Below are 18,335 nucleotides of genomic sequence, written 5' to 3' on the forward strand. Positions count from 1 at the left end.
TCTTGATGTGAGGCCTCTGTTGACCAGACTCTGGAGACGAGGAGGAAGTTGAAGGACTTTTGTGTGACCAGACAGGTGGCTGCGTGGTTCCAGCTGCATGTGTGTAGGGTGCTCCATAAGGTGGAGCTGTAGAGTTTTGCCCATGATCAGCTGGAATAGCTCCATGCCCGTTGAGTGGCAAGTATTGGTCAAACTCATGAACGTCGAAAGTCTCAATGTTGTTGATCACCTCACTGCTCAGTTCGTTAATGTCCACGTTACTGAAGTCAATGTTCTGTCTGCCATTATCCAACAACCTCCGTCCTTCGTGCTTCAGCTCCTGTTTACCGCCATGGTGAAGGTCTGTCTTTGGGGTGGTTGGTGGAGTTGGAGGACCATGATTTTGACCTAAGGGCATTAAAAAGGAAATTACATTTAGATATAATGTACTACATACCTAAAAATAAATGTTTATTTGAATGATTACTTTTAATTTTCCTGTTTATTTAGTAAAATACATGGTCCACACAAATGGATTATTTTTATACAAAATTGTTAACATGGCTACGAGATGACATGTGGAACATTCAGTTTAAAGTGGAGTTCCACCCATTTTTAATAAATTGGATTACATAGATGTATGTAATCCCCTTTAAAACTACTTTTACAGATGGAAAGTTTTTTTTTTGTTTTTTTTGCTAGTAAATACCTTATTTTCTGCTTTATTTATCCTCTTCTCACTTCCGGGTCCGGTCGGCGATTACGTCATTCGGCGATTCGCAGTGTGTGCTGGGATGTATCTCAGGGCATGAAATCTCCCATTATTACACAGGAGATGAGCTGTACTACGTGCTCTGCCCCGCCTCCGCCCCGCCTCCTCTCAGTGAGCTGTACTGAATGTATTGTATTGAGGCCGTGCTCTGCCCCGCCTCCGCCCCGCCTCCTCTCAGTGAGCTCAGTGAGGATATAATGCTTTCAGTCCCCGCTCACTGAGAGGAGGCGGGGCGGAGCATGGCCTCAATACAACTCCATTCAGTACAGCTCAGAGGAGGCGGGGCGGAGGCAGGGCAGAGCACGCAGTACAGCTCATCTCCTGTGTAATAATGCAAGATTTCATGGCCTGAGATACATCCCAGCACACACTGCCAATCGCCGAATGACGTAATCGCCGACCGGACCCGGAAGTGAGAAGAGGATAAATAAAGCAGAAAATAAGGTATTTACTAGCAAAAAAAAAAAACTTTCCATTGGTAAAAGTCGTTTTAAAGGGGATTACATACATCTAGTCACTAAAATGGGTGGAACGCCACTTTAAGTAAAATATCAGTGAGTGAGTGCCCCTAGTGGCTGTGTCTTGGATTTGCAAAGCAGCAAGTATACTGTAGAATTAGCTATAACTCAGTTAAAGGGGTGGTGGAAAACTAACATTTAAAAATAATCAAATAGAAGCTGGACTGTAAATGACAAAATTTAATTCTCTAGCACAAAGGAAAAAAAAAAAAAACAGAAATCATAAAAAAACACAATTTAAAAGACATAATATTTTCAAGACTGGCACCAATTTCCACAAGATTCGTGCAAATTAACTTTATAAGATCAAAATCGTTAGAGGCATCCCGAGAATTTGTTCCTGGAAAGTTTTGCCTCCTGGGTTTGCGGCTAAGCAAATATTTTAGACACTAATAGCTGCTGGCAATGGCGCTCTCAGCTTACTGGAATTAGGCTATCTGATTACTATTAAATAGGTCCACCAAGCTAAAAAATGCTGTTTATAAGTTTAACGCATTTATACTTTTTTGGTCAAGGAAAACCGAAAAGCTTTTAGAGTCAGTGGGTAGTCATCCAGTTGTGAGCTGCAACTAGTCACTAATGGACTGACTATGGTAGTTTTATAACTACCATACCCAGATTCATCCACCTTTTATATTGGATAGTTAGACATAATTTCCACCCAAATTAAATAACTAATGTTGTTAGAGCTGCCTTCAAAGACTGACCAGAGGGTGAGTGCAGTAAATTTAAAGTAGAAATAAGCAAAATGTTTTGTTTCTAGTTTGGATAGAATAAGGGAGGGTTTTAACCCCCGTTAGTTTTTTTTATGCCACCTGCACTCTATAGGGGAGATTTCCTTTTACTTCCTGTTCAATAGTCAAAACAGGAAGTTAGAGATAATTCCTCCAAAATGTGGGTGGTCAGCAGACCTAGTGTCCCCATTGAGGATTTCCCCTCTAATCATGTTCTAGAGACAACCCCAAAGATGGGATTTTCTTTCACTTTCAGTGATGAAGGTAATTAGAAGGGATCGACCGATTATCGGCAAAGCCGATATATTGGGGGCCAATCTGCACTTTCCCTGATATATCGGAATCGGCCCCTGAGGTTACCAATATTGCTGATATTTCGTAAAGTGCTTGTACCGGAGTGATGCCTGCAGCTAGAGGCATGATCCCGGTACCGGCGTCCATAGCCAATGGTCAGCTGTCTTGTAATGACAACCGATGCGGCTGAGAAGCCGCTCTCAGCTGTCATTACAAGGAGCGGGAGGGGACGTCCCCCGCTCCGCAGCTCGCTCAGGTCTCCCCTCCCACCTGCACGGCCGCCGAAGAGAAGACCCGATCAAAGCCTCATTCGGCTCTGATCGGGTCTCCATGTAAAAACCCGGAAGTGATGTCACTACATCACTTCCGGGTACTGGCGCCAGATTACAAAAAATTACAGCATTCAAAAGAGCCAAACTTGGCTGTTTTGAATGCTTTTAAGTGCAGAGGAGGGGTTTGGGATTTTTTAGACCCCAATATCCCTCCACAAGAGTACCTGTCAAGTGTAAAAATAAAAAAATAAAACATTTTTTAAATGTACAAAAATATCGGCCAATACCGATATTCAATGGCCAAAATATCGGTATCGGCAATGAAAATCCGAAATCGGTCGATCACTAGTAAAGAGCATTGATAAAGTAGGCAAATTTCTTTTACAGGGGCACAGCCATCAATTTAAAACTGACAAATGTTCTAATCCCTCTCCACTCTATCCAAAACTTTGCCACAAGTAATATTGTAAGGGGTGTGCACTCTTACTCTGAAGGTAATTTTAAATGGGACATTAAAATATCAAAACTTTATTTTTTTTTTTTTTAGTAGAGTTTTAAAACCTGTCAGTTTTTTTTTGTTTTGCTATCTGTGTCCCTTTGCTGTGTCCCTTTACTTCCTGTCCTATAGACACAATAGGAAAAGGAAATCTTTAGCTGTCACCACACGTGTCCCCCTTGCGAGACTTCTTCCCTATCCCTGCTTCAGTGACAACATTTTACATTGTACATCACTTTTAGTCCTGGTGACAACGATCACCAAACACAAATAGAGAGAGTGAATCTCAGGCAGCAATAAAAACAAGACAAGTTTTATAACTAGTGGTGCACCAAAATGAAAAATTCTGCACCAAAAATTCAGGATGCACTTGGCTGAAAACCGCAATGAACACTTTTTAGAATATATATATATATTTATATTTAATGTATTATATTGGACTTTTTAACTAATAGTTTTTGAAGCGTTTATGCATTACAAAAAGCGCAGGAATCGCTCAAGAAAAATGCATTCCTTTAAATTTTATGTAAATCTTCACACTGGACCTTTGTGGTTCCATTGCAGGACAACGCACCTCCCCATTGAAATGTAATGAAAATGCACCATAAATGCACCCGTGTTAAGTTTGTGCAGTTTTTGAGTCGCATGATCTATGAAAATCACATGCATTTTTAGTGGCCATTATATCCACCTTGTTTCTTATTGGTAAAACACAGATAACCCTATTTTTGGCCGATCATTTTCGGTGGCCGATTTATCATTGGATCCCCATTTATAACCCTTTTCTACTCTACCTTAAAAAGATATTGTGTTAGATATACTTGAAGGATATTTAAGGAAGGCACATAATTCCACTGATTAGGCATTGCCAATACCCTCACTTGCCACCTTCCGATGCAGTACCTGTATGAGCATGACCTGTATTGATCATACTTACACACAAAGCTATTGAAGATTTAGGGGCAATTGATAATCAAATGCTTCACTAAAATCTTTCTACAACACAACTTCCTTATGGTAAAAAAAAAATGAATTTATTCAACTAAGCTGTATAGAGAGTTGTTGGGGGATGCAGCGACATACCTCCACCTTCCCATGCCATGGTGTTGCAATGACATAACTATGGCAGAAGCTTGACTGGTTGGCCTTCTTAATGTCAAAATGTAGGCTTGATGAGCTTCTACCACTAGAGTTATAAGAGGTCTCCAACAGCAGTAATGGTCTAGGCCAGTGAGTCAACAGGGGGCAGAATTATTTTTCTGTTAATCTATACCATTACCGTAACTGGGAAAGCTCCTCTGGTCAACTGGTACATGGCAGAGAACTGGGGAACGTGCAGATCTTATTTCACCTGCGATGTTTGCTTCTCAGCTTAAAGATAGAGGTGAAGTGTGGGTAGACAGTCTCAAAAATATAGAAAGCCCCTTTACCAAGAAACCATGTATATGCCTGTATTATACGCTGTCATTGGCATTGACCTAGTAGTCCTAGATGACAATCCGAACAGTTAGCCTTCATGATCATTAAAGCATCAACTAAGAATTGCGGTACAATACCTGCATGATCTCCATGCATATGTCCATCTCCCATCCCTCCTAATCCAGAGTCAGACTTGTACATCTGAGGTCCAGGGTGGTGGCCAAGCTCAGCCCCGGAGTCCGAGTCGCTCTGGCCAGCTTTTACGCTCTTTCTCCGACGAGGCTGGTACTTGTAATCAGGGTGATCTTTCTTGTGCTGAATCCGCAGCCTCTCGGCCTCCTCAACGAAAGGACGTTTCTCACTTTCACTCAGTAAACTGCAGAAAGAGGAAGAACACAAGTATTGATTAGATACCAGAAGTGTTCCAAGTATGCATCGCAACACATAACCACTAAATTACAGGTCAGTCAATGCAAGCACAAACCACTTCAAACGTTCAAACTAATTCACTATGATTAAGTAAATATGCATGTAACACATAATGGGTAGGGTTATGGTGATTTGATGCAACAATAATAAAAACTATATAATAAAAAGATTTAACAAATTTCCTTTTTTTTGCAGGGGCAAACAATACTCAATACAGAATCTCCTATTTAATATTGAGGGCCATTAACCTATTTTTGATGCTCTCCACATAAGCTAAAAAAGGACAATTTTATGATCTTTCCATAGTAAAAAATAATTATTCTGGCCCCCTAAAGATGCTTTTGTTTTAGAGCGGTCTTGCCATATAACAACCATTTACAACCTAGGGAAAGAAGACACAAACCTTGCTATTTACTCACAACCACACATTTTTATTTTCCAAATTTTTGCTGTAATTTAATGTTTTACTATATTACTTTATTCAGTTATTTACAACCTAGGGAAAGAAGACACAAGCCTTGCTATTTACTCACAACCCCACATTTTTATTTTCCAAATTTTTGCTATAATTTAATGTTTTACTATAATACTTTATTCAGTTATTTACAACCTAGGGAAAGAAGACACAAACCTTGCTATTTACTCACAACCACACATTTTTATTTTCCAAATTTTTGCTATAATTTAATGTTTTACTATATTACTTTATTTACTACACAAAGATTTAAACTGTCAACACTATAAATAATAGGGGATTAATTATTCCCTATAATTGATAATAAAAATGTTTTATTTGGCACTATATAATACAAGTATAGTTCAAAGTTTACTTTAAATATACCTTCTTCGAGTCAGATACACTGAGAACTGAGAAGATGGCCATTAATATTAATGTAACAATGCAGCCAGTAAATGCATGCATTTGTATGATAAAATTTGTTCAACTGTTAAAAAAAAAAAATCTCAGAAACCAAAAGACATTAAACTACAACAGGCAAAAACAATGAATTTATTCAAGTTATTGAATACATTTTTTTTTATTTTAGGAGGTTCTGAAACCCAGAACAAAAATAAACTGTGAAAACAGATAAATTTGAATCGTTTTAATTCTATTCTATTTTTTTTTTATTACTTCTGCTTTTAACTTCTCCAAGGATTTTAGTTATTTAAAGAGAATTGCTTGCATCTTTAATATTCATCCTAATTTTGAATATGCAGATGCATAATGTTGTTCCTAATACTCATAATTGGAAATCGATTTCCAAAGAATGACTGCATTTAGTTTTCTTGTTTTTATATTTAATTCATTAAAAAAAAAAAAAAGTAAAAACTGTTCACTTTTAGCAAAGAAGCTTTGAATTCCCAGTTGTTAGCAAGGGAGATAAAAAAAAAAAAAAAATAAACAGGACATTTATTGAAAAGATTCTACACTTTATATCAACCCTAAAATAAACAAATAAATTGAAAAGAAAAATATTTAATACCAAATGCAATAATTAAGCTGATTGCAATTAATTCTGTGTAAGCAAATTCAGGCAATGGTTTATTCTCTTCTGCAGCGAAGTGTAATTGGTAATTCCATCAAGAATTTTTTTTTTAAAGTCCCACATCATGAATTTGGGTTTAAAAAAAAAGTGTTTTTCTATACTGTCGAGTAATGATTGAGCTGCAAAGTTTCACCAAATATTTATTCTGGAACTGCTGAAAGAGGTACAGAAAAAGTTGATTCAGCGCATTAACCCCTAACGTGCAGAGTAGAGAGTAGGTGTGACAGGAGCAGTATTTTACGCCAGCTTGTGAAAGCTTCTAAACACAACTATTGAAAATAAAGATCAGAGCGGTGACACTTTTCCTTTAATGGATCTATTTAACAATCTAATGACTGTAGATACTGTGGCACCAAAATGCTACATTTTATAGTTGTTAGCATTTATTCGCCAAACTGATCCTAACGCACCACTTTAAATGGCCGTCACAGCTTATTAACAGACCTATCCTTTGTGCGTGTATGGCAGGGTTCCAAATTGTGCAATAACTCATACTCTCCAATAATATGTTTTTTATTTACAGGGCTGAGAAAATGTTAAATTACAAGTGTACTGCAAACTGCCATTTTGGCACAGTGCAAAGATGATTTGCAGAAGCCCTTAGCAACCAATCAGAATCCGTCTTCTGCCAGTGGCCCACCCTAGGCTGTTGAAAGCTGGCTTCTGAGTGGTTGCTGTGGCTTGGTGCACTCCACTTACCCATTGTGAACTACGTACTTTGCCCACTATGTAAGTTTTTTGTTTGAGCTATTATTTAGGATTATTTTTATTTAGGATTTTATTTTATATAGGATTTTATTTTTATTTAGAATTGTATTTTTATTTAGAATTTTATTTAGGATTTTATTTTTATTTAGGATTTTATTTTTATTTAGAATTTTATTTTTATTTAGAATTTTATTTTTATTTAGGATTTTATTTAGGATTTTATTTTTATTTGGGAGCTCTTAGTCTGAAAAAAAAAAATAAAATAATGAAATTGTAGTTCAAATTAAGCAAAAAATAAAAATGTAACTTAGAATTTATTGTACTGAAATATTCTAGCATGACTCAGTGGTGACCAAGAGTTTTTGAATCATCTGCTGAAATCATTCACTTTACTTTAACAAATTTAAAAAAATAAAATACTGAGAAAACTAAAAATATTTTATGGCAACAGATGGTATTGCCAAAGGATGAGTTGGATCTTTGGAACACTAGTTGACAAATGAATTTTGCCTAGAGTGTATTAGTAATAATTTATCTGGATTTGAGGAACAAATTTCTTGTGACAAGGATCTAATATAACAAATTTCTCTTTCTTTTGCAAAATTAACAAAGACGGGGACCGCAATGTAAGGAAAAGGTGTATTATTGCCCTATTACCTGTAAGTGTGTTTATTCCAAACACCCAATTACAACAAAACAAAAGGAATAGGATTGAATGCTTGAAATGTATTAACATTTATTATTAAAATGTATAAATATAAATATTATTCATTGTATTAAATAAATGTATTAATAAAATTTACACCCTGGACCTAAAATAGAAAAATTATATATATATATATATATATATATATATATATATATATATATATATATATATATAAAATGTATGTATATATATATATATATATATATATATATATATATAATAAAAATTCTCCCTTTAGTAAATAAGCATTTCACATTTACCAACATGTCACAGCCTGTGTCCAGTTCTTAATCCTCTAATTTTTCTTACATATTTACAGTAGTTCATGCCCCCCAAGTGCTGTGACCTTAGTAGAAGCACTTGAAACCCCATTACGCTGGCACTTGCTGTTCCCCAATACAGTCATCCTAAATGCCCATATATGCTTATTTTGACCCAAGACTGGACATCCTATGTCTTTCCAAAAAATTTATTTTCATGTTTGCCTATAGAACCTAAATTGTTCTTTATACCCCCAATCAGTTTAAGAATATTTAAATAATATATATTTGGACTAACGCCTTTTAGCAATTTATAGCAAAGAAAGAATCACTAAGCGCACCTGTTGGTAAATCCCCCCAAAAACTATATAGCCCTTGATAGCTATATGACCATCAGAGACTGGTCATCCCACTATAACATGAAGCCTGATGCTTATTTTAAATAGAATTTTCAGGAGGGCATCGCTGGCACAGATGTTACATCTTTGTCTCCTACGATGGATTTGGAAATACGTTTTTTTCCCCCCAAGTGCTGATAGTTTTCAGGCCCACCCAAAACTGCAAGGGTTAACACTTAATCCTGACAGCTGCTTAAGCCTATAAGTATTTAACATCTGTTGCAAAGTGGATACGCTGTGCTACATACTAATTACAAAAAAAAAAATTGAGCACTGATTGGAGAAATCAGAGTGACTCTGTTTCTTTGGCTTGGAACAGCTGGTACACAGCGAGTGCCATCTTGTCATCTACTGATCAGGTTACATTGGTGAGTGGCCGTGGAGTCCTCACTTCTGACACCTGTCAGTGGCTAAAGTCCGTCCTTTGTTCCAGTTGTTGCAGATCGGAGCAAATTGCAGTAAGTGTGAGGAAGAGACCTACTGCGCACAGAGCAGCGTTCGACATCTGTTAATGGCTGTGTAAACCTGACCTCAGGACATTAATCACGTTCCACTACTCAATCAAACAGGCCAGCAATCAAATTAAAGTTCCACACACCAAGGCACAGAAAAACAGAACAAGGTACCCAATGCCAGGAGGGGGCATACTTATAGCCAGGAGACATTAAGCCCAGACAGAAGGCTAATTTAAAGGGTCAATCCACCCCAAAATAATATTTCAGTTTTTGGTGGGAACTGCCAAGCTAAAATTACTGGTTGGATTTTATTGTTTCACAGGGCCTGTGAGAGCAGCAGATCGGGCTCCCTGATCTACATGCCTACAGCAGCCATTATACTGGGTCTCCTTCTGGCCATAGCCTGGGCTTTGAAGGCATATTTTAAGTGTCAGTCCACCATGAACCAATATTTCAGTTTTTGATAGGACCTGCCAAGCTAAATTAATGGTTGGATTTTAATGTTCATAGGGCTGATGGAAGCAACACCTTGAGTTCCTAGATCTACACACCTACGGTGGGCATTAAGTCTGGGTCTCATTCAAGCCAAGACTACAGACAGAAGGCAAAATTAAAGGGTCAGCCCACCCTAAACCAATATTTCAGTTTTTGGGAGGTGCTGCCAAGCTAAATTATTGGTTGGATGCTAATATTCACATGGCCAGGAGGAGCAACACCTTGAGCTCCTAGATCTACACAACTATGGTGGCCATTAAGCCTGGGTCTCATTTAAGCCAAGACTACGGCCACAAGGCAAAATTAAAGGGTCAGTCCATCTAGAAACAGTAATGTATCACAGGGCTTGTGACAGCAACGCCTTGAGCTCCTAATTCTACACATGCACGCTGGCCTTAACATCTAGGCCATATTCCCTCAGTTATAGCTTTCATTATTTTATTTTTTTGCATTACTCTCAAGGTTAAGGGAGACCTGAAGGTGGAGGGTGCCCGTAACTATAGCATAGAGATCTGCAAATGCAGTCTATTGGAGAAATGATGGGTTAGTTTTATATTCAATTTGCCAGCATTTACCAACACTAAAAAATATCAGTTTTGAATGGGGCATTAAGGCTATAAAAGGCTAATTAGGTCAGGGTCAGGTGTCATTTTTTGCCAATCTAAAATAATGTTCATCTCTGCTTTAACTGTACAGTTCATTTTTACATTTTTTTTTGCAGAGTACATGTATATAACCTGGTAAAATCTACATCAAGGATTGGACAACAATAAACTCTAATGGAGTGCTACATAGGTTTTTGGAACCGGTTACAGATACTTCTATTTGGAAAAAAATGTAGAATAGTAGATCAATGTCCCAGCAACTAGGGTTGGAGGCATGACCACTGACATATTTCCATTCGTATTAAGAAAACAGTTATAAGACTGTCTATCATTTCTGCCAGATGGTTGGACGATGCATGGCAAACTTGACATTCCAGGTATGAGATGAGCAACTGCAAACCGGGCAAGCTCTCCTAGATACAATATACGTAGATGAGAGGGGGAGGTGTAAACAACAAACTAAACCAAGAGAATAGGTGATACTGGACATCTCATTGCCTAAACTTCTCCAACAACTAGTTCTGATATCACCAGACTTTTACGTTGATCCAAAATTAGTAAAACATGAACTAAATTATTAATACTACACAAGAACCCTTCCGTCCTACAGGCCACTAAATTGTTCTTAGTAGCGTCTTCAAGATTTTACACCATTGTCTATTATACTTCTTTACTACTGTATCCTTCCCAAGTTGATCTCCATGTTGGAGTGTTATTATTCATCTTTAAAATCAATAAAAATGTATTGAAAGGAAGATTTTCCACCATATAGAAACTAAATTTCTGAACATAATTTCTGGTCTATGCTGGCACCCATTTGCTTGCCGAAATCCTTGGCTACATTTAAAGGTATACATTGAAGCAAAGTGACCCTGAAAAGTTAGCGCCTATGTTATACCTGAGATAATTATACCCTTTGGTAGTGATATACAGTACAATCCCATCATGGCATTGTTATTGCATTACGAAACAGGCTAGAGCTCTAGAAGCAAATTTAAAATAAAGAGATGTATATTTATAAAACTAAAGTAATTAACACTAATAATAAAACGGAATTCATCAGTTCTACATGCCATCAAGTCTATCGGCATCAGTTTCTTGAATATTTGGTACCTTGCAGAAAATGAATAGTGAACGGAATTCATGGTCTAAGGGGCACTCAAAACATTGAGAAAACCCTCATGCTATAGATACGTAGGTGCTGACATAAAATTTCCAGGGTCACGTTGCTCCTGTGCTATACCTGGACTAGGTATTCTCTGTAGCAGTAGTCATGCAACAACCTACAACCCCCATCATGGCATACTGACTATTACACCTTGAATTTTAAATAAGGGTCTTTATCTTTAAATATATTCATTTAAAAGCCAAGATAAACCAATAAATATTAAAAAACTGCATTCAACACCGTACAATCCCGAAGAGACAGTTTTATACATAGGTGCTAACACTAACTTTCCAGGGTCCCTTTGAGACTATATTGTACCTGAGCAAGTTTCTGTAGTCGTAAATGCTGCATATTTACGACATCATATATTGATTCTTGCATTTAAAAACACCTCTTTAAAAATAATTCATTTTAAAAGGCAAGATAAAGCACATTCAACTACATTGAGCATGTGCCAAAGGAGGCAGTACTTTTTAATATAAAGCTAGGATCAAGACCCCAGGGCCATGACCTCAAACTAGGTGAGGAAAGTTCAGAACTGGCCTTTGGAAGTATTAATTCACTAAGTTTAGTACTTGGAACAGACTTCCAGCAGTGAGTGGATTTAAACATGCTTGGGGCAAACATAGATCTATACTCAGTCAAAAACATAAAAAAAATAATAATAAAAAAAAACAAACAAACAATAAGCAGACTTGATGGACCTCTTGGTCTGTCTGTTGTCACTCTTCTGTGTTTCTAGCATTCCAAAAAGAGGAGATCTTTCTAAAATGCTGAAATAGGAGACAGTTCCGTACATTTTATGGATCCCCTTGCTTCTTTGTTATACCTGAACTAGCTATTCTCTTTAGTTGTAATAGTAAATGCAGAACACTATACACCATCCATTGCATATTTAGTAGATTACATATAACTTATTACGTATTTTAAATACACCTCCTTAAAAATAGGACATTAAAAGCCAAGAAAGAATAAAAACTTCATGCAAAGCCCCCCAAAAACTGGGACCTTCTAAGGATAAATGTCTAAAACCTTGAAATAAGAGACGTCCTATACATAAGTACTACCACTAAATTTTCACATCTCCTTTGCTTCCTATGAATTGTCAGAGGGTGCTGGGTCTCAGTGGATAGGTGTGTGGACACCTATGAATTGTCGGAGGGTGGTGGGTCTCCAGGGACAGGTCAGTGTACACCCTATAAATTCTCAGAGGGTGGTGAGTCTCCATGGCTAGGTCAGTGTGCACCCCATGGATTGTCAGAAGGTGGTAGGTCTCAAGAGATAGGTCAGTGTGCACCCTATGAACTGTAGTAGGGTAGTGGGTCCTCATAGATAGGTCAGTGTGCACCCCTTCAACTGTTGAAGGGCGGTGGGTCCCCATGGATAGCTCAGTGTGCACCCTATGAATTATCAGAGGGTGGTGAGCCTTCATAGGTAGGTCGGTTGTGCACCCTATGCATTGTGGGAAGGTGGTGGGTCCTCACAGATAGGTCGGTTGTGCATTCTATTGTCAGAAGGTGGTAGATCTCCAGGGACAGGTCAGTGGGCACCCTATGAATTGTCAGAAGGTGGTAGATCTCCAGGGACAGGTCAGCATGCACCCTATAAAATTATCAGATGGTGGTGGATCTCCCTGGACAGGTCAGTGGGTACCCTATGAATTGTCAGAAGGTGGTAGGTCTCCTGGGACAGGTCAGTGGGCACCCTATGAATTGTCAGATGGTGGTAGATCTCCAGGGACAGGTCAGTGGGCACCCTATGAAATGTCAGACGGTGGTAGGTTTCCATGGCTAGGTATATACACACCCTATGAATTGTCGGAAGGTGGTAGGTCCCCATTGATAGGTCAGTGGGCACCCTACGAATTGTCGGAAGGTGGTAGGTCTCCAGGGACAGGTCAGTGGGCACCCTATGAATTATCAGATGGTGGTAGATCTCCCAGGACAGGTCAGTGGGCACCCTATGAATTGTCAGAAGGTGGTAGGTCTCCAGGGACAGGTCAGTGGGCACCCTATGAATTGTCGGAAGGTGGTAGGTCTCCAGGGACAGGTCAGTGGGCACCCTATGAATTGTCGGAAGGTGGTAGGTCTCCAGGGACAGGTCAGTGGGCACCCTATGAATTGTCGGAAGGTGGTAGGTCTCCAGGGACAGGTCAGTGGGCACCCTATGAATTGTCGGAAGGTGGTAGATCTCCAGGGACAGGTCAGTGGGCACCCTATGAATTGTCGGAAGGTGGTAGGTCTCCAGGGACAGGTCAGTGGGCACCCTATGAATTGTCGGAAGGTGGTAGGTCTCCAGGGACAGGTCAGTGGGCACCCTATGAATTGTCGGAAGGTGGTAGGTCTCCAGGGACAGGTCAGTGGGCACCCTATGAATTGTCGGAAGGTGGTAGATCTCCCAGGACAGGTCAGTGGGCACCCTATGAATTGTCGGAAGGTGGTAGGTCTCCAGGGACAGGTCAGTGGGCACCCTATGAATTGTCGGAAGGTGGTAGGTCTCCAGGGACAGGTCAGTGGGCACCCTATGAATTGTCGGAAGGTGGTAGGTCTCCAGGGACAGGTCAGTGGGCACCCTATGAATTGTAGAAAGGTGGAAGGTTTCCAGGGACAGGTCAGTGGGCACCCTATGAATTGTCGGAAGGTGGTAGATCTCCAGGGACAGGTCAGTGGGCACCCTATGAATTGTCGGAAGGTGGTAGGTCTCCAGGGACAGGTCAATGTGAAGCCTATGATTTGTCGGAAGGTGGTAGGTTTCCATGGCTAGGTATATACACACCCCAGGAATTGTCGGAGGGTGTTGGGTCCTGATTGGTAGGTAATGGTGGGCACTTACCGCCATAGTTTGCCCAGTGTCTTGCTGAGCTCGGCATTGTGTAGATGTGGGTACTGGTCGGCCAGCTTCCTCCGGGCAGCCTGTGCCCACACCATGAAGGCATTCATCGGTCTCTTGACATGCGGCTTGGCTTTGAGTGATCCGGAGCCCCGGACCGGCATGGGCACCAGGGACCAGTCATAGCCCTTCAGCACCTGGGACACGGCTTCCCGGATACAGGCGGGGAATCTCTCATCCATCGTCCCGCCGTCCGGGTCCTTCTTGGAGATCCCGGGGCCCCGGAGCGATCCTCGCCCCTCCGAGCCGGCCGGGGACAGCGGAGAGTCCGAGTCGGAGTCCGAAACGTGGGACATGGAGCTGGCAGTGCCCGCCGGGCTGCAGGGGCCATCGGGAGCCTGCTCCTGGCCGGAGCTCATGTTCAACATCGGGCTGGTGAGCTGGCAGTGCCAGGGAGGGTGGGGGCGGATCGGTAATAGACCGGGGATGGCAGCGATCCTTGTGTAGAACGGAGCCGGATGGCACAGCAATCACTGAGCACCGGGCACTGAGCTCTGAGCTCCCCTCCCACACACACCTTTCATAAGTAAGCTGCTCACAGACACTCCCCCTTCTATCATTGGCTCGCCGCGGGGAGGAGGCGTGGCCCTGAACCTTTTTTTCCCCTTTACTTGCTACAATGTTCCCCCACGTGCGCTGAGCGCTGTGTTGTGATCGCTGCGCTGTCTGTGTACCGGGAGGCAGCCAATCCCATGGCAGCCTCTGAATTTTGGGGGATTTGTCACTACAAATGTCCCTAATGATGACCAATACAAACTCAGTGACCTCTCTGCAAGTTGTCTGTGAGCGTTTCCATTCACATCAGGCTGTGTGCTCACCATTTAATAATAAATAATAATAATAGTAATAATAAATAGTAATAATAAATAATAATAGTAATAATAAATAATAAATAATAGTAATAATAACTAATAATAGTAATAATGAATAATAAATAATAGTAATAATAAATAATAAATAATAATAGTAGTAATAATAATAGTAATAATTAATAATACATAATAATAGTAGTAATAATAAATAATAATAGTAATAATAAATAATAATATTAGTAATAATTAATAATAAATGATAATAATCGCAATAAACACATTCGCCTTTTTTGAGCGTTACGTGTTTATTACACCGCATGTTTTGCTGCATTTAGGGTGCCGCTAAAAGCTCATTCATATAAGCAAAAAAAAATGCTGCGCTTATTTTGAAGGTTTTTGTTGACAGAGCTAAAAAAAACCTTCGTAAAACGCGCTTAAAGTATTCCTGTTTATTGCATAAGATCTGCAGATCTACGTGCGGAAAATAATGCACTTGAAGTATTCCCATTTTTGCGCATATACACACGTTTATGCGCGTACCAACATAAGAAGATCTGCAGATCTACGTGTTGAAAACATGCACTTGAAGTATTCCTGTTTTTGCACATCTATACACGTTTATGCGCGTACCTGCATAAGATCTGCAGATCTACGTGCGCAAAGCATGCACCTAAAGTATCCCTGTTTTTGCACATCTATACACGTTTATGCGCGTACTTGCATAAGATCTGCAGATCTACGTGCGCAAAGCATGCACCTAAAGTATCCCTGTTTTTGCACATTTATACACGTTTATGCGCGTACTTGCATAAGATCTGCAGATCTACGTGCGGAAAACATGCACCTAAAGTATTCCCATTTTTGCCCATTTATACGCGTTTATGCGCGTACCAACATAAGAAGATCTGCAGATCTACGTGCGGAAAACATGCACCTAAAGTATTCCCCTTTTTTGGACATCTATACACGTTTATGCGCATGCTTGCATAAGATCTGCAGATCTACGTGCAGAAAACATGCACCTAAAGTATTTTTGTTTTTGCACATTTATACGTGTTTATGCGCGTACTTGCATAAGATCTGCAGATCTACGTGCAGAAAACATGCACCTAAAGTATTCCCGTTTTTGCGCATTTATACACGTTTATATGCTTACCTGCAAAAGATCTGCAGATCTACGTACGCAAAGCATGCACCTAAAGTATTCCACTTTTTGCACATTTATATACGTTTATGCGCCTACCTGCATAGGATCTGCAGATCTAAGTGCGGAAAACATGCACCTAAAGTATCCCCTTTTTTGCACATTTATACGCGTTTATTCGCATACTTGCATATGATCTGCAGATCTACGTGCAGAAAATCTGCAGCTGTGTCCTACTTGTTTCATGAGCATCTAAACACCATTCTCATTTTCAGATGTAGTAGGGATTTGCGCAACAATGCCCTTTTTATCGGCGAGTACGAGTACCAATACTTTCAGTCAACGCCGAGTACCGATACTTTGTGTTGCGAATTGCGTCTATACAAAATGAATGGGCACAAATCGCACTGCAAAGAATTGCAACTCCAGCAGCTCTCTCCCCCCAGCCTCCAGTGGTTCCAACAATCCAACCCATCTCCAACCCCGCCCCCCCCCTCCCGGTCCCGCTGTACCAGATTGCCACAATCCCCCGCTGTCAGATGCAGCAGAAAAGCAGCTTCACAGTCCAGGGATTTGAAATTCCTGCGACTTTCTCTCCTCTCCTGACAGTACGGGCTAGACGGCTTCTGATTGGATGGTGCTGACCAATTATAATCCCTGTAGTCCGCATTTTCAGGCTGGGGGTGGGGGGGGGGGGTAGAGCTGCTGGAGATGCAAGGTACAAGGACATGGGAGAGGCAGGAGGATACCAAGCCGCAGATGTCCACAGTCGGATGGGGAGCTGGAGTTGGTGAAACCCATCATGTAGGGAATGTTTCCCACACCGTTCCTGTGTGAACTCAAGGTAAAAATCACTTTGCCACACAGGAGCGGTGCGGGAAACTGCATGTGATTCAAGCAGGAATCATATCACATTCCTGTTCAAATCGCATGCAATTCTTTGCGGTGTAAGGTGCCCCCATTCAATTTGTATAGATGCAAATTGCACTGCAAAGTATTGGTTTTGGGTATCGGGAGAATTTTCACAAGTTTGAGTCATCACTGATACCCTAGATCATGGTTTCTCAACCAGGGTTCCGTGGAATCCTAGGGTTCCTCCTGAGGTTGCTGGGGGTTCTTTGAGCAATGGGCAATTTCTGCCTCTCAGATAAGTTCCCAATGACACTATTGTTCCTTTTAGCTATCTGTAAGTGGGGTAATTCTTGTCACACTAATGTGTCATGAGTTGTAGATTTTTCATTTTTAGCAGGGGTTCCCCAAGACCAGAAATTGATTTCAAGGGTTCCTCTGTGTTGAAAAGCTTGAGAAAGGCTGGACTAGTATGTAGGAAGAGAAGATGCGCACCGCTCAGGCGGTAGGAACTCCACAGCCAGCCATGGGTGCAGGACCTCGGATCGCCACCTCAAACAGGAATGCAAGAAAAGTGGCTATATGGCTATAAACTATGGCTATACGATGGAAGGCTTTATTGAAATAGGATGCAAGGTACAGCAAATGGATGGTAGACGCGTTTCACACGACCCAAAGCATGCTACACGATGAAAGGCTTTATTGAAATGGGATGCAAGGTACAGCAAATGGATGGTGGACGCGTTTCACACAGTCGTGTGAAACGCGTCTACCATCCATTTGATATACCTTGCATCCAATTTCAATAAAGCCTTTCATCGTGTAGCCATCGTTTGGTGTGCGGCCACTTTTCTTGCATGTCCTAGTATGTAGAAGTAGCTGTGAAGCCTAGTAAGCACTATTAGAAAATCGGACAAACGATCGTTTGCATTTTCCAGTGTCTTGGTCCCATGTTGAAAAGGAGAATGCATAAAATGGTAAAAAAATTCTGAAAGAGAGGACAACTTCCCACATGTGTAGCTGCAGTCTATGTCTAGTCTATGCGTGCATTGTTTCTGATAATGCGCAGTAGTCCCTTTGGAAATTTTCATGTGAACAGTCCATATTGGCTCAGGAAAGCGGTATACTATTGAACAGAGAATCGAACAATTGTTCCAAATACAGATAATTTGTGTCCAATGTTCTAATAGTATGCGCTAGGCTTGATATGAGCTCATTGATTACTATAGTGCTGCAATTAGATGCATCACACAAAGGAAGCATTGCCACGCCTGTTGTGTGTAGGGTAGCCCATTGCAACAAACGTGGCAAAGCATTTCATCCAACTTTGGAGGTTTAAGCGTTTTTTTTAACTACAAAGTTGGCAGCATTTGTCTGCTTTTT

The 18,335-nt window shown here is 40.4% G+C and overlaps 1 protein-coding gene across 1 annotated transcript in view; it reads right to left on the bottom strand.

Annotated features, from left to right (window-relative positions):
* Positions 1 to 14,629, bottom strand: part of SOX8 (SRY-box transcription factor 8) — a 15,836-nt gene extending 1,207 nt beyond the window's left edge. The window contains exons 1-3 of the mRNA XM_082260261.1: positions 14,091 to 14,629; positions 4,622 to 4,860; positions 1 to 387 (exon numbers count right to left, since the gene is read on the bottom strand). The exon at positions 1 to 387 is cut by the window's left edge and continues 1,207 nt beyond it. Of these exons, the coding sequence (XP_082116387.1) occupies positions 1 to 387; positions 4,622 to 4,860; positions 14,091 to 14,515 (1,051 nt within the window). The 5' untranslated portion in view covers positions 14,516 to 14,629. The remainder of the gene's footprint in view (positions 388 to 4,621; positions 4,861 to 14,090) is intronic.
* Positions 14,630 to 18,335: the final 3,706 nt, after the last annotated feature.

This window comes from Pelophylax lessonae, assembly GCF_965119305.1.
Source record: "Pelophylax lessonae genome assembly, chromosome: 6".
Taxonomy (NCBI): domain Eukaryota; kingdom Metazoa; phylum Chordata; class Amphibia; order Anura; family Ranidae; genus Pelophylax; species Pelophylax lessonae.